Genomic DNA, 15,941 nt, shown 5'->3' with positions numbered 1-15,941 from the left:
AATCCTGTCTGGTAATAAATACTTCCACCTATTTTTTAAAAAGGTTTATTTTGTGTGTATGTGAAAGGTGTGTGCTGTGTGTGTTCCAAAGAAGACCAGAAAGGGCTTTGGATCCCTTGTAGCTGGAGTCACAGGTTGTAGAGGAATTTTAATTCAGAACATGACTGCTCTGGCAAATCACATCCAAAGACATTCTAGGTCTGTGTGATCTGGCTGGGATACAGACATACCTTTATTCCCAGGAGACAGAAGCAACCAGAACAATTCAGTCAGACTCTGAGTGAAGCCAATTTGAATCAGCCTGGGGAGGATTTTGATCCAGAACAGCTGAGTTGAACCAACCAGTTTAGAGTTAGAAAGGGTGAGCTTTTTAAGCAGTAAGTCTCAGAGGCTGAAAACACTCTTGGCCTAGATTAGCAGACAGAGGCAATAAGACTCAGAGCCCACAATTACATCAGGTGAATAAAAGATATATTTACAACAGATGTTTGTGTGCCTGCTAGTGTGGGTGCTAGGAAACAGACCCAGGCTCTCTGAAAGCATTAAAAGTGTTAAGCACTGAGCCATCTCTCCAGCCTCTTCAATTGATTTTTTTTATTAATTTAGCAGCGTTTACTACTGTTCACTAATAAGCCAAGCACTGGAGATTTTTTTCCCTTAATGTACAAACTTTTGTTTTCTCTTAAGTTGAAAATAGCATCGCTTTTTCATATAACTTTCTACTCATCATTCAATCTCAACAAATATGCTAAAGGATGCTCAATATTAGAGTTCACCTGCTTGGACTATTAAATACAGTATAAACATTTTTTTTTTTTTCTAGACAGGGTCTCACTATATAGCTTTGGCTGTCCCGGAACTATCACAGTTTAGACAAGTCTGGCCTCGAATTCAAAGATCCGCCTGCCTCTGCCTCCTAAATGCTGGAATTAAAGGCATGCGCCACTAAAAACCGATCTCCTTCAACTCTTTATCCTCGCGCCCAGTGGCATACCACCACACCGGAGTTAATCAAAATTTCTGAACATAACCAGATCATTGAAAGACATTTCAGTATGTTTCTATAGTCACCTACCCAGCTTTTTTTCCTCGGGTCAGCCACTTAGCTCATTCCTGCACCGCACTCCATCCTTTTCTCTTGAAATGGCATACTGACCATCCCAGGTCCCACGGCAAGGGCGTGTTGCAGAAAAGAAACAGTTCGTCTCCAAGCCAGCAGGACAGAAACCCCTCCAACGACCGGGAGCCGCCAGACCTGCGCCCTCAGGCGCCCTCCTCACGCGCAGCCTCGAGACTTCCCCAGAGGGTCTGCCCGCCTGACCTGCACCCCCACCCCGCCCGCTCAGCCTCCTCGGGGCCCGCCCCTGCCGTCTGGCCCCGCCCCTGAGCCGGATAGGTTCTTTTCCTCGGTGCTAGCCCGCCCTCACGGCTTCCGTTTCCGGCGGTGTTGGCGGCGGTGCGTCCCAAAGCAATGGCGGCGGGTGGAAGTGATCCGCGGGCTGGCGACGTAGAAGAAGACGCCTCCCAGCTCATCTTTCCCAAAGGTGGGACCCGGGACAGCTCGGCTCCGAGGTTACGGAGTCCTTGAGTCATAGTCACTATCCGCTCCCTGAGCATTCGGGCCTGGCACGGTGTAGACTTGAGAAGTGTTAAGCCCAGGGGATTGGTCAGCATGGCACAGGTGAGCCCTTACGTGGTTTAGTTAATTCCACCACACCCGTCAGTTTTGTATTTTGAGGGTGTCTTGTTATGTATCCTAGGCTGGCCTCCAACTTGTGGTATTCCTGTGCCATCCTCATGAGTGCTGGAATTAAAGGCAAGTGCCATCACTCTTGACATTTTATAACATTGACTGTTACAAAATCTTATATCTGTAACAAAATATCTACAGAAAAATTGTTAGATGAGGTATTAAATAATGAGGTTTTTTTTTTTTTATTTAGGAACAAGGAGCAATAAATTTTGTTCTTAAAATATTTGTACAAGGATTCCCTAATCTCTTCCTTTTGTTTGCTGATACCTTTGTATATGTGTGAGAGAGAGAGAGAGAGAGAGCAAGCAAGAGAGCTGTTTATTAGGGAGGGGTCTTAGGTCTCTGAAGTTATAGCGCAGTGTCTGAGGCTGGAGAGCTAGCTCAGCAGGTAAGAACACTTGCTAAGCAAACAGGAGGATTATACATGTTAAAGGGGTGGGGTGGGTGGAGAAATGGCTTTGTCATTTAGAGCTCTGGTTGCAGAGGACACTGGTTCAATTCCCAACACCCACATGGTGGCTCACAACCATCCATAACTCCAGTTCCAGGGAATCCAGTGCCCTCTTCCGGCCTCCCCAGATACTAGTGACTTATGTGGTACACACATGTACACAGGCAAAATAATTGTATGTGTGTATAACAAAATAAGTAAGTAATTTAAAAAAAGCCGGTGTGGGCATGTGCACTTGAAACTTAAGCCTTGTAGTGGTCAGAGAATAGAGGATCACTGGGGCTGCTGACTGTCAGCCTAGCTCCAGGTCAGTGAGAGACCCTGTCTTGAGGGAATAAAGCATTTATGTATGTACACCGTATTCATGCCTGGTACTGCAATATTCAGAAGAAAAAATCAGATCCACAGGAATTGGAGTTCTAGATGGTTTTGAACCACCATGTGATTGCTGGGAATTTAAGTTTGTTTGCAGGATCAACCAGTGCTCTTAACCCCAGAGCCATCTACTAAGGAATGCTAAGAGTGGGGGGGAAATGACCTTTTCCGAGAAAAGCACACCAGTTGGTTATCGGATACCAAATGGTTAGCCCTGAAAACAAACATGGCCTGAAAACATACATACATGCATACATACATGTATAACTAATGTTATACAGATTGGGCAATTTATATTTAGAAATACACACACACACACACACTACACAAACGTGTGCATGTAACAATTAATGAAAAGATAGAATAAGGAGGGTTTTAGGATGGTATAGAGTAGTGGTTCTCAACCTATGGGTCTCTACCCCTTTGGGGGCTGAAGAATCCTCTCACAGGGTTCAAATATCAGATATCCTGCACATCAGATATTTACATTATGGTTTATAACAGTAGCAAAATTACAGTTATGAGGGAGTAACAAAAATAATTTTATGGTTATTTACATTATGGTTTATAACAGTAGCAAAATTACAGTTATGAGGGAGTAACAAAAATAATTTTATGGTTGGTCACCACAGCACAAGGAACTGTATTAAAGGGTCGCAGCATTAGGAAGGTTAAGAACTACTTGTTTAGAGGGAAAAAGGGAGGGGGAAATGGATATAATTATATTATCATCTCAAAAATAAAAGAAATAGTAAATAAAGACTAACAACAAATCAGGCAGTGGAGGCACACAGCTTTGATCCCAACAGAGGCAAGCCTGGGCTACAGAGTGAATTCCAGGACAGCCAGAAACCCTGTCTCAAAAAACAAGAAATAATATTATGTATTAGTATGTGCATACAGGTACTTGTGGAAGCCAAAGGTATCACATTCCCTGGAGCTCCTGGGAACTGACTTGGGTTTTCTGCAAGAACTGCAAACCCTGGGCTGGAGAGCTGCCTCAGAGGTTAAGAGCACTGGCTGTTCTTCTAGAGGTCCTAGCAACAACATGGAGGCTCACAGCTGTCTATAATGAGATCTGGTGCCCTCTTCTGGTGTGCATCTGTACATGCAGACAGAACATTATATACATAATAAATAAATCTTAAAAAACAAAAACAGCAAACCCTCTCAACTATCTATCTGTACAGCCGACAGCCCTGCTCCTCCATCTCCAGTTTTTGAGACAGAGCCTCATTCAGCACTGGCTAGCCTGGAATTCTCTGTGTAGACCAGGCTGGCATCAAACATGCAGCGATCCTCCTGTCTCTGCCTCCAAAGTGCTGGGATTACAGGCATGTGCTCAGTTTATATAGTGTTATGGATGGGATTTATTGCTTTTTGCATACTGGGAAAACATTCTACCGACTAAGCTACATTCTCAGAGTGTGTGTGTGTGCGCGCGTGCATGTTTAGTGTGTGGGCACATCTTCTTGTACAGGTACTTATAATGGCCTGGATTTGAGGTTGAGTAAATTTCTTGGTGATTTTCTACATATTGAGGCAAAATCTCTTGCTGAACCTGGAGCTCATCAGTCCTACTAGTCTTAGCTAAGTCAGCTTGCCCACTATGTCTATTTTGTGGGTTCTGAGGATCCCAGCTCTGCTCCTCAAACTTGAATGGCAAGTACATCATTCACTTAATTATCTGCCCAGCCCCAGGAAGTGATGTTATCTTTTGTCTTTTGTGTATTTTTAAGATTGGGATGGAGAATTTCTTTTTAAAATTTTATCAGGATGTTTTGCCTGTATGTATGTCTGTATGCATTCTGGTGCCTGTAGGAGCTAGAAGTAGGTGCTGGATCTCCTGGAATTGGACTTAAAGATGATTGTGAGCCAGCTTGTGAGTTCTGGGGAGAGAACTCTGATCTCTACAAGATCAGCCAGTGCTCTTAAGTGCTGAATGGTCTCTCCAGCCCCCATGTTGCTATTTTAAGATTGTCTTTTATTTTGATTATGTGTGTGCAAGTGCCGGAGGAGGCCAGAGGTGCTATGAGGTATCTGACGTGGGTGCTGGGGATTGAACTTCTTTTGCAAGAGTAGTACATGCTCATTTCTCCAGCCTTCCAGGTTTTGCTTTTTAGTGTGTGTTTGTGTTTGAGTCTCTATATTTCTGGCTGTCCTGTAGCTCACTAATATAGACCAGACTGGCCTCAAACTGAGAGATCATCTTGCACCTCTGTCTCCCAGGTGCTTTTTTTCTTTCTTTTTCCTTTTTGGTTTTGGAGACAGGGTTTCTCTGTGTAGCCCTGGCTGTCCTGGAACTCATTCTATAGACCAGGCTGGCCTCAAACTCAGAGATCCACCTGCCTCTGCCTCCCAAGTGTTGGAAAGACATGCTTTTTAAAAGACTTCTTTCTTTTTTAAGAGAAAGAAAATTTATTAGGTTGATTCGGTTTTTATGTATGCAGGGTGAAAGATTCAAATACAATGCAGTTTTCTGTACAGATGAATATTCTGATCACCTTTCCCTTAGATATTCCCTTAGATATCAGGGATTCTGGATTCCCTTCTTCTGGTCTTCTGAATACAGGAAACAATTGACAAAATTAACTCAAATGAACCAGAGATCTAAATGCAGAATTATAAATCTTCTAGGAAAACACCCATGTAGCTGGGCTTTGACAATGAATCTTTAGGTTCAACACCAAAAGAATAGTTCATAAACGTCCATAAGAAGGTAATACTAAGCTGAACCTTAGAAAAACAGGTTCTCTTCCCCATGCCACTCTCTGACCCGCATAAAAGAGTATTTTCAGTTCATACTTACTCTTCTCACAGAATTTGAGACGGCTGAAACACTCCTAAACTCTGAAGTTCACATGCTTCTGGAGCATCGAAAGCAACAGAATGAAAGTGCAGAGGATGAGCAGGAGCTCTCCGAGGTCTTCATGAAGACCCTAAACTATACAGCCCGTTTCAGTCGATTCAAAAACAGAGAGACAATTGCCAGCGTTCGTAGGTGAGTACTGAAAAGTCCAAAAACAAAATTTACTTATGTATGTCTTATAGATGTTTTGCCTGCTTGTATGTCAGTACACCATATGTGTGCAATGTCCACAGAGGCCAGAAGAGGGTGTCAGATTCCCAGGACTGGAATTACAGACAGTTGTAAGCCACTATGTAAGTGCCGAGACTCAAAATCCAGATCCTCAGAAAGAACAGTGCTCTTAACTGCTGAACCAGCTTTCCAGTCTTGTAAAGCAAAGTTTTATTATAGACTCTCATGAAAGGTAGAGGCTGTAGGGTCAAGGAGTTTAAGGTCATCCTTAGCTGCAAAATGGGTTTAAAGCCAGCCTTGACTACATGAGACTCTGTTTTAAAAACACAAGGGAAAATGGAGCCAGTGGGTAAAAAGTGCTTTCTAGCTGGGATGTGGCGTTGGCACCCTTTTAATTCCAGTATTGACAGGGCAGAGGCAAACAAATCTCTGAGTTCCGCCTCATCTATAGAGTTCCAGGATAGCCAGAGCTACTCAGAGAAACTCTGTGTCAAGAAAACAAAACAAAACAAGTACTTTCTGTGTAAGCTTACCACCTCTGCTTACGACCTGTAGAAAGCCATGTGCACCCAGAAGCTCTGAGAATGAAATTCCCAAAAGTTGCCCTCTAAACATGGATGCTTACACACACACACACACCACACGCAAACACAAATGGTTAAATAAATAAATCACACACATACATGAACATTAAAAATACAAAAAAAAAAAACCTAGCCAGTTTTGTGGCACATGCCTTTAATCCCAGAATTAGCAAGGCAGAGAAAGGAGAATTTCTGAGTTTTTTAAGTCCAGGCTGCTCTACTTGTCTCCAAAAATAAAAATAAGTCCCCATTAACATTTGCTTTTAAGGACAAACATTTAATTTTTTTTGTTTGTTTTCATGACAGAGTTTCTCTCTGTAGCCTTGACTGTCCTGGACTAGCTTGTAGACCAGGCTGTCCTCGAACTCACATAGATCCACTAGACTCTGCCTCCCAGGTGCTGAGGTTACAGGTGTGAGCCACTGTCTTGGCTGTATATATAACTAGATAGTGAGGCAGTCTCACTATCTAGCTCTGGATGTTCTAGAACTATTAGACCAGGCTGTCTTCTAACTCATAGAGATCCTCCTCCTTCAAGATTAAAGGTACTAAACACCACTCTGGTCTTTTAAAAATTATTATTATTAGTAGTAGTAGTACTATTGAGACAGATTCTACTTTGCAGCTCTACTTAGTATGAAACTTGCTGTGCAAGCCAGGCTGTGGTGAACTTGAACGTATCACCAGGCATGGCAAACTTTTTTTTAATTTTATTTTAAGTTTTGTTTATATGTATGTATGAGCTTGTATGTATTGCACCATATGCATTCAGTGCCAGCACTAGCAGAGGGCAGAAGAGACATTGAAGACATATGTGAGCTACCTAATATGGGTTCTAGGAACAAACTTCAGCCTTCTGAGGATTGGAAGTGCTCTTACTGCTGAACCATCTCTCCAGTCCCCCACATCTAAGTTTTATATATATATATATATATATATATGAAAGAGGCTTATTAGATGGAGATGAAGAGAGAGAGAGAGAAGGGAGAGCAGGACATGATGAGGGGAAAGAGAGAGGGAGTACCCCTAAAGAGAAAGGGGAGAGGGCGAGACGGCAAGAGAGGCCAGAGGGAGCAAGAGGAGCAAGAGAGAAGAGATAATCTAAGTTCTTAATACATCATTTTGAAACCAAACTTATTCTAGTAAGCCTCTTTTATAGTGTAGATTAGGAAGATCCTGAAGATATAGTTTATACATAGATTTGCACAAAGCAAAGTCTGTTGTACTTATTTTGAAAGTTAGAGGACAGGTATTTCCATACCAACAACTTAATAGACTGACAATCAAATCCTTGTGTTTGACATTGACTTATCAAAGGTAGCAGGAAGAGCAAAGAGTTATAGTCACTTCCTGGAGGAAGATTTTCTCTTTTTATTTATTAAGTATATTTTTATTTTATGTGTGTGGGTGTTTTGCCTGTCCACCACACAAGTGCCCAGTACACATGGAAGCCAGAGAGGGTTCTCGAATCCCATGGATCTGGAATTTCAGACCGTTGTAAGCCTCCATGTGGGAATCAATTAGCCTCTCTGAGAAAGCAGCCCTTAAACACTGCACCATTTCTCCAACCCAGCAGACACCTCTTTACCCTGCTTCCCTCTCGTCAGTCTTCTGGGCCCTGGCTGCTGTGGGTTTTTGTTGTTGTTGTTGTTTTCTTTTTTTTCCTGGAACTTGTTTTTCAGGAATTAGGAACAGGAAGTGATTTCAAAGGGGGATTCTGTTGCCCACATGAGCATGTTCAAAGACTGTAAATAGTTTTTCTCAACTACATTTGATCTTCTGTTTGCTATTGATCCATGTTTAAGATTTGACCAGCACTGAGTAAGAATGTAAATTTTGTTTTTTTATTAGTGTATGTTAACTGTACATAATCATGGGCGCCATTATGACATTTTTATACAGGTATATATTTTGGTGATGCTTGTTTCTCCCCATTACAGCTCTTGTTTCACACTCTCTCTCTTGTTTTTTTATTTTTATTTTCCCCTGAAATCAGCTTGCTTCTCCAGAAAAAGCTACATAAGTTTGAGTTGGCCTGTTTAGCCAATCTTTGCCCAGAGACTGCTGAAGAGTCCAAAGCTCTCATTCCAAGGTTAGTACTAGCTGAGATAAGTTTTGTCTGTTTTATACAGATTTCTCCAGGTCAAATTGCTAGATATAAAAGTTGTATAAATTTAACATTTGGGTTGATGACATGCCAGCACTGAATAAGAATATAATTTTATGGTGTTTTAGCTATGATTTGGAGGTTGGTTTTGTTTGTTGGTGGTAATCTCAGATAGCCAAGGCTTTCCTTGAGCTCTTGATTATCCTGCTTCCACCAGCCAAGAGCTGGGATTACAGATGTCAGCAATCACTACTGGGGAATAAGAGTTTGAGGTTTGTTTGTTTGTTTGTTTGTTTGTTTTGGGATCTGACACCTTCACACTAATGCACATAAAATAAAGTTAAATAAGTTATTTAAAATATCTTATATATTGCAACTTTTCAGTGCTTCTATAAGGGAAGGTCGAAAAGAAATTCAGTTTAAACTTATAGGTGGTAGAGCTAAGTGAGCTGCCCCCAGAGATGAAAAACACTGTGGGAAACTTGCTGTTGCTACATTACTAAGGTTTATTTGGTCTTCCTGTAGCCTGGAAGGTCGTTTTGAAGATGAGGAACTGCAGCAGATTCTCGATGATATCCAGACCAAGCGCAGCTTCCAGTACTAATCGCCAGATGTTCTCTGCTTTTGAGACGGCTCCAGAACAGTACCAGGTTCCCAAGCCTGTGTCAGCCTCATGGGACACTGCTGCACAATCACTGGGGCTTCTCTGTGGTTCTCAAAGTCGTGACAGTTCTGCCTCAGCCTCCCAAGTGCTAGGATTACAGGTGTGAGGAAAGGCTGGCGTGGCGATGGTCTAGGTTTCTGTCTCCATAGTGACTACCAGATCAGAATTACTGAGTCTTCTTCTTGCAGCCTTGTAATGGCTGCTGTGGTCAAGCATGCTGCAATCCTGAACCAGTGAGGTAGTGGTTTCTTGGGCTCCATGTTATTATTTTTTTGTTCTTGACATTTCAATTATATTTTTGATTGATACATATTTCAAAAAAAATCAATATTTTGTATTTTTTGAAGCTGTTATATTAAAAACTTGTGCAGAGGAAGAATGTTCTTACCTAGTTGCCAAAGGGAGAGATAAACCAGAACACTGCCATTATTTTATTTTTTTTAAAGGATTGTATTATTTGTTTATGATCCATGATGTGTGTGGAGGTCAAAGGATAACTTGCAGGAGTCAGTTTTGTCTATTGTGTGGTTTTTCAGGTTTGAATTCAAGCCGTCAGCCCTGGTGGCATGTGCCTTTAACCACTGGACCATCTTTCTGGTCCCTAGTTTATTTTTATTTTATTTATGGATTCATCTTTGCAATTTAAGAGACCAGATCCAAAGCCTTGCACATGCTAGACAAGTGCGGTAACAGTGGGTAACATTCTAGCTCTGATTCCTTTTGCTTATGTCTGTGTGTTATATCATATGTATGTACAAGTGCATGCATCAGTGTAAGGAGATTGTCAGAGGACAATGGATGTATGCCCATAGTTCTGTCCTTTGAGATGGGTCTCTCTCACAGAATCTAGAACTAGACTGGATGACAAAAGCCCCAACAATCCTGTCTCCAGTCTCTCGTTGTCCTCACCAACACTGGAGTTCCAGGCATGTACAGGTGCAGCATGCCAGTCTTCACTAACTTTAGTTCTGAGGATCCAAATTCACATCTCCGTGCTTGCACAGCAAGTCTCTTATTCACTGAGCCAGTCCCCCAGTCAGCCTGACATGTTTAAAAGATGAGAGCACAGTTGACTGAAAGAACTTTGACATCACTGTACATAACCTGGAGACAGGAAGGAAGCACACTTGGGAAGCAGTTACCCTTGGGTCCTTAGCCTTGTGGTAGATGTACTTCAGCTTGGGGGCAAGGGACTGACTTGAAGAATGTATATGTGAAATGGCCTTGAAGAGTTTATATTGTCTCCTTCCAATCAAAATCTCTCCTTCATAGGCCAAATTTGAAGACTTGAACACTGAGGTCTCCTCATGAGATAGTTAATTCAAACCTCTGGTTTGATGCTTAGTGACAGGTAGTCTATTGTCCTATGTCCACTATGTGGAAGGAGTGACTGTGCTCCTGTCTCAGTGCTAGAAACCAGGTTCAGTATGTCTGGTGTCCTCTCATCTTAAATCCCAGCACTCTGGAGGGAGGCAGAGGCAGGGAGATTCCCTGAGTGTGAAGTCAGCCTGGTGTTACACATGGTGAGATCCAGGATAGACAAGCCTACATAATGAGACCCTTCCGGGGGGAAAAGTGAGGAAAAGTTAAAAAAAATTTAGAAAAAAATGCCTGAAAGGAGAGAGCTCGTGAGCCCTGTGAGCCTCTCTGTTTCTTTCATAGAGATCTTAACAGGCCAGATTTCATGAAGTCCTGTAAGTGATCACAGGCTGCTCTGATTCAAGGTGGTGGTGCTTATAGCTGGCCTGAAGGAAACAGCCACAGGATGGGCTTAACAAGCCAGGTGTTTTCCATGAGTGCTGGGGAGGATGAGTCCAAGTTGGTCAGAGTGTTCTGTGGAGGTTGGAGGGGTGGATGAGGAGGCCTGTGGAGTCAAAGAACCTGCTCACAAAAAAATGCAGAATGCAGTGGTGGCTACAGAAGAAGAGAGAGCTGGGTCAGCATGGAACTATACAGAGAGGAGATGGAAGACACCATGTGAGGGAGCAGCCATGGAGCAGAGCTGTAGAGTGCTTGTCAGCTTAGAAGAATGATGCAAACTTGGAGAAGTTAACTCTCTGGAGTTCTGAAAAGAAATGAGGTCCAGTGGCCAAAAGGGAAGCTAGACAGGAGCAGGAAAGAATGCAAGGGAGGTAGGCAGGGTGTGTGGCATAAACAATAGATAGATTGAGCCCTTATATGATGATGTGAGTATTACAAGGCTTATTTACGTATTCTGGCCACCGGCCGGACTGTCCATCCAAAGAATACTTTGTATTTAGCTGGGTGGAAGTGGCACAGGCCTTTAATCCCAGCACTCCAGAGGCAGAGGCAGGTGGATCTCTCAGTTCTGAGGCCAGCCTGGTCTACACAGTGAATTAGAGGACAGCCAGTGCTATACAAACCCTGTTTCGAAAAACGAAAAACAAAGCAAAACAACCCAGTAACAAAAACCAAAATACTTTGTATTCAGCCATCAAATGTTTATATATTTTTTTTTTTTTACATAGTAAACATTTTGTGTTACGTATGTGTGGGTGAGTAGGTAAGAATGGGGAGGTGAGAGGACAACTACTGGAAAGAGGTTCTCTCCTTCACCACAACTCCTGGGGTATCTATCAGGCTTGGTGGCAAGCACCTTTACTTGTTGAGTCATCTTGTTGGCCCAAATATCTGTATCTTTTAAGTTTGAGCATAGAAAACACCTTTTGTTTTGTTTTGTTTTTGTTTTTGTTTTTGTTTTGAGACAGGGCCTCACTATGTATGTAGCTCTGGCTATTCTGGAACTTACTGTGTAGACCAGGCTGGCCTTGAGTTTACAGAGATAGTGCTGGGATTATAGACATATGCCACAACAGCATAGGCAGGATCTCTGAGTTCAAGGCTAGCCTGGTCTACTAAGCTAGCCAGGACAGCCAGGCTGATTTTTGGGTTTTTTGTTTTGTTTTGTTTGAGATAAGGTCTCACTCTGTACCCACGCTGGCCTGAATTAACAGCAAACTGCCTGCTTCCTGAGTGTCACAATTATAAGAGAACATACTTGGCCAAACATTTCATGATGTTTATGGTGCTGTTACAATAATAAGATCATTGCCAGAATGGTGTGATAGGAGAGTATGGCAGGAACTCCACAAGGAGAGCAACAGAACCAATATCTGGGTACAAGGGTCTTTTTTCAGACTGATACTCCAACCAAGGACCATTCATGGAGATAACCTAGAACCCCTGCACAGATGTGGCCCATGGCAGTTCAGAGCCCAAGTGGGATCCATTGTAATGGGAACAGGGACTGTTTCTGACATGAATTCAGTGGCCTGCTCTTTGATTACCTCCCCCTGAGGGGGGAGCAGCTTTGCCAGGCCACAGAGGAGAACAATGCAGCCAGTTCTGAAGAGACCGGATAAGCTAGGGTCAGATGGAAGGGGAGGAGGACCTCCCTATCAGTAGACTTGGAGAGGGCCATGGGAGGAGATGAGGGAGGGAGGGTGGACTTGAGAGGGGAGGAGGGTGGGGATACAGCTGGGATATAAAGTAAATAAACTATATAAAAATAAAAATTACAGGGCACATACCTGTAATCCCAGCACTGTGGGAGGCATAGGCAGGATCTCTGAGTTCAAGGCTAGCCTGGTCTACTAAGCTAGCCAGGACAGCCATGTCTTGAAAAACAGAGAAAGAGAGAGAGAAAATGAAATAGTCTCCCCTCCCCCCTTTTAAGATACATTGTAGGCTTGCCTCTAACTTCTGGTCCTTCTTTCTCTGCTTTTAGACTACTGAGGTTATGGGTTTGTGCTACCATTCCTGGCTTTATGTAGTATTGGAGTTGAACCCAGGGTCTCTGTCACACTAGATAAATGTTTGCCTGCCATGAAATAGTCATTCGTGAAGCTTGTAATCTCAGTACTTGGGATGCAGGTGCAAAAGGATCAGGTGCTCAGGCATCCTCAGCTACATAGCAAATTAAAGACATGCCTTTAATCCCAGCACTCGGGAGCAGAGGCAGGTGGATCTCTGCATTCAAGCCTAGCCTGGTCTACAAAGTGAGTTCCAGGGCAGCCAGGGCTACACAGAAAACTTGTCTGGAAAAAACCAAAAATAAAAAATAAAATGGCAAGCCTGGGCTACATGAGACCCTGTCTCAAAAACTAACACCTCCATCTTCCCACCCAGTGAGAGGATAAATAAAAGGATAATATGGTCAGATAGCCTGGAAAGCTGTTTGGTTCCTTATCTGAAGCTGTGTAAGATGACTAATAAAGGTACAAAGGCCACACTTGGAAAGCAGAGACAGGTGGATTTCTGTGTGTTCCAGGTGTACCAGGGCTACAAAGTGAAACCCTGCTTTCAAAAGTACCCGCCACTAAAAATAGTACAAAGGGGAGGTAATGATTTGCATCTGAAATAGGAGCCCTGTAGGGATCCTATGTGTGCCTTGGTTCCTAATGTAGCAATGCTCAAAGTATGATGACTTCATATGCTATCAAATGTGATGAGTACTGATGAGGGGCAGAACCTAAGTGAAGGGAGTAGGCTATTGGAGGTATGCCCTCAGGTGTCAGCCTTGGTTCCTTCCTCTTGCTGTCTTTCTCTTTCGCTGTCTTTGCTTCCTAAACATGAATTAAGCAGCTTTTTCCTGCACCTGCTTCTGAAACCATGATGTTCTGTTGCAGAGCAGTCAACCGTGGATTGTAACCTCTGGAACAGTATGTATAATTAATCTCCTTTCCTTTTTTTTAAGTCCAAGTCTCCACATTCTGTGTTCACAGTCAAGGCTGACTGAACTGACTGTCTGGCCTCCACCTACTGTGTTACAGACTCACATCACCATATCTTGTTTATATGTCATTCCAGGCTCAAACCCAATTCAGGGCTTCCTGAAGGCTAGCTGTCCTAATTTGGGTTTTAATGACTTTGATAAAATATTAATCATTACGTGGTAGGGCAGGGTTTATTTGATTTACGCATCCCAGGTCTCAGACTAAAATACGACTGAGAGAAATCAGGAGGCAGGAGCTGAAGCGGAGCCATGGAAGAACACTGCTCACTGGCTTGCTTGCACCCATAACCCTCACTGCTCACTGGCTTGCTTGCTTTTACATAACCAAGGACTACCTGCCCAGGTGTGGCACTACCCACTTTGCTGGGGCCCTTCCACATTAGTCACGAAAAGGCCCCCAGAGACTTGCCCATAGGTCATTCTGAGGAGACAATCTTTTCAATTGTGATTCCTTCTTAGATGACTAATTTGTGTGAAGTTGACAAAAAACAAGTAAATAGCAGAATTTGTCAGTGACACACATAAACTAATAACTTGAGTTGGAGAGATGGCTCAACAGTTAACACCAGCTGCTTCCCGGGGATCAGTGTTTGATTCCCAGTACCCATCCAGTGACTGATAACCATTTGAACTCCAGTTTCAGGTCTCTGTGGGCACTGCCTGCAAGTGGCACACAGATTTATGCAGGAAAAATACCTACACATAAAACAAAAATCTTTAATTCCAGAACTTGGGATCTAGTGGCAGACAGATCTCTGTGAGTTTGATGACAGGCTTTTCTACATAGTTCCAGGAGAGCCAAAAATACATAGACCCTGGCTCAAAGAAACAACAAAACCAGTAAATACTTTAAAAAATCTAATAACCACTCCTTTTTTTATACTAAATATCATGTTCATATTATTATCACAATATAAATACAGTTCAATGCTGGGCATTGCTCATACCTTTATTCCCAGCACTTGGGAGGCAGAGACAAGTAGATCTCTGTGAGTTCAAGGCCTGCCTGGTTTTCAAAGTGAGCTCCAAGGCTGTTAAGGTTACAGAGTGACTTTATCTCAAACCACTGGCCTCCCAAACCAAACCAAATAAGCAAATAAATAAAAGCCCATCAGTTGGGGCTTTAGAGAAGACTCAGCTAATAACTATGTTTTGTTTTGTTTTGTTGAGACAGGGTTTCTCTGTGTAACAGAACTCTGGCTGTCCAGGACTTGCTTTGTAGACAAAGCTGGCTTCGAACTCACAGAAATGCACCTGCCTCTGCCTCCTGAGTGCTGGGGTTAATGGTGTGCACCACCATGATTGACTAATAGCATTTTTTTTCTTGCAGAGGATGTGGGGTTGGAGAGATGGCAGAGTGGCTAAGAGCACTTGCTTGCTCTTCGTGCAAGTACTGGACCTGGATTAGATTCCCAGCACTCACATGGCAACTCAGAGCACCTACAACCTCAGTTCTAGAGAATCCAGTGCTCTCTTCTGCCCTTCTTAGGCACCATGCATGCCAATTCTTGCAGGCAAAACAGTCATACACGTAAAAACTTATTTCAAGAGGTAAGAACAAGGCATAGTTACAATCAAATCAGAGCAGAATCAACATCCAACAATATAAGTAAAATCCTGTAGCCCTGACCTCTTCCTGGGATTCACTTCTAGTCTGGGCTGCAAAGGCCTTGTGAGGCTCCAACTCTACCATTTTACCTTCCACAGACTACATAGCTTGTTCTGGCCAATTCCCTTCCACCACACTTGCTGCCGCTCTTGTTTATTCCACAGAATTGGTATCACTCGTATGCTGGAATGTTCACTGCAATTGAGGTTACCCCTTCACCAGTTGCCTGGGCCCTTCAGTACTGGGCTCCACATTAAGGAGGCTGCACCCTTACCAATGGCCTGCCTATTGCAAGGACTCTACCATTGCTATGATACCAAGTCTTGGCTGCTCTTCCTACACCCTTCAAGCCTTCATGTCGGAGATGCTTACATATTACCAAGTTCAGCTGCTAGTTTCAGGGGCAGTTTTGGCCCCTCTGATCCATCTTGAGTGCCATGACACACAAACACACACAATAAATACTACTTTAAATTTTAAAAATAAAGGACTACAGAAATGGCTCAGTAGTTGAGAGTGCATACTGTTCTTGTAGAGGACCCCAGGTCAGTTCTGAGGACTCTTGTTGGGTGGCTTATCACGTGATTACAACTCTGGGGGAT

At 43.0% G+C, this 15,941-nt stretch overlaps 2 protein-coding genes across 5 annotated transcripts in view; both read left to right on the top strand.

Annotated features, from left to right (window-relative positions):
* Positions 1–1,426: 1,426 nt before the first annotated feature.
* Polr2d (RNA polymerase II subunit D) lies at positions 1,427–15,848 on the top strand. 4 transcript variants are annotated; one of them, XR_009589864.1, is made up of 5 exons: positions 1,438–1,544; positions 5,400–5,580; positions 8,200–8,295; positions 8,836–9,074; positions 15,061–15,848. XR_009589864.1 is itself a non-coding variant. In XM_060377517.1 (5 exons), the coding sequence occupies exons 2-5, from the start codon at positions 1,798–1,800 to the stop codon at positions 8,912–8,914; spliced, it is 375 nt and encodes a 124-aa protein (XP_060233500.1). In that variant the 5' UTR covers positions 1,446–1,681; positions 1,761–1,797; the 3' UTR covers positions 8,915–13,167. The 4 variants fall into 4 exon arrangements, 2 of the variants coding, with proteins under 2 accessions (XP_021499036.1, XP_060233500.1); XR_009589863.1 differs by having other exon boundaries at positions 8,836–13,656; XM_060377517.1 differs by lacking the exon at positions 15,061–15,848 and adding an exon at positions 1,761–1,816 and having other exon boundaries at positions 1,446–1,681; positions 8,836–13,167.
* The window catches only part of Wdr33 (WD repeat domain 33), a 113,655-nt gene continuing 106,655 nt past the window's right edge, over positions 8,942–15,941 (top strand). The window contains exon 1 of the mRNA XM_060377514.1: positions 8,942–9,074. The gene's annotated coding sequence lies outside the window, so the exon portion shown is untranslated. The remainder of the gene's footprint in view (positions 9,075–15,941) is intronic.

The sequence above is a fragment of the Meriones unguiculatus genome, chromosome 2, assembly GCF_030254825.1.
Source record: "Meriones unguiculatus strain TT.TT164.6M chromosome 2, Bangor_MerUng_6.1, whole genome shotgun sequence".
Taxonomy (NCBI): Eukaryota; Metazoa; Chordata; class Mammalia; order Rodentia; family Muridae; genus Meriones; species Meriones unguiculatus.
This window is presented reverse-complemented; position numbering and strand designations above follow the sequence as displayed.

Coding starts and splice junctions, on each gene's coding strand:
- Polr2d (XM_021643361.2), top strand. CDS start 1,472: ATGGCGGCGGGTGGAAGTGATCCGCGGGCTGGCGACGTAGAAGAAGAC. Junction 1,545..5,399: donor CCAGCTCATCTTTCCCAAAG/GTGGGACCCGGG, acceptor CTCTTCTCACAG/AATTTGAGACGGCTGAAACA. Junction 8,296..8,835: donor TCCAAAGCTCTCATTCCAAG/GTTAGTACTAGC, acceptor GTCTTCCTGTAG/CCTGGAAGGTCGTTTTGAAG.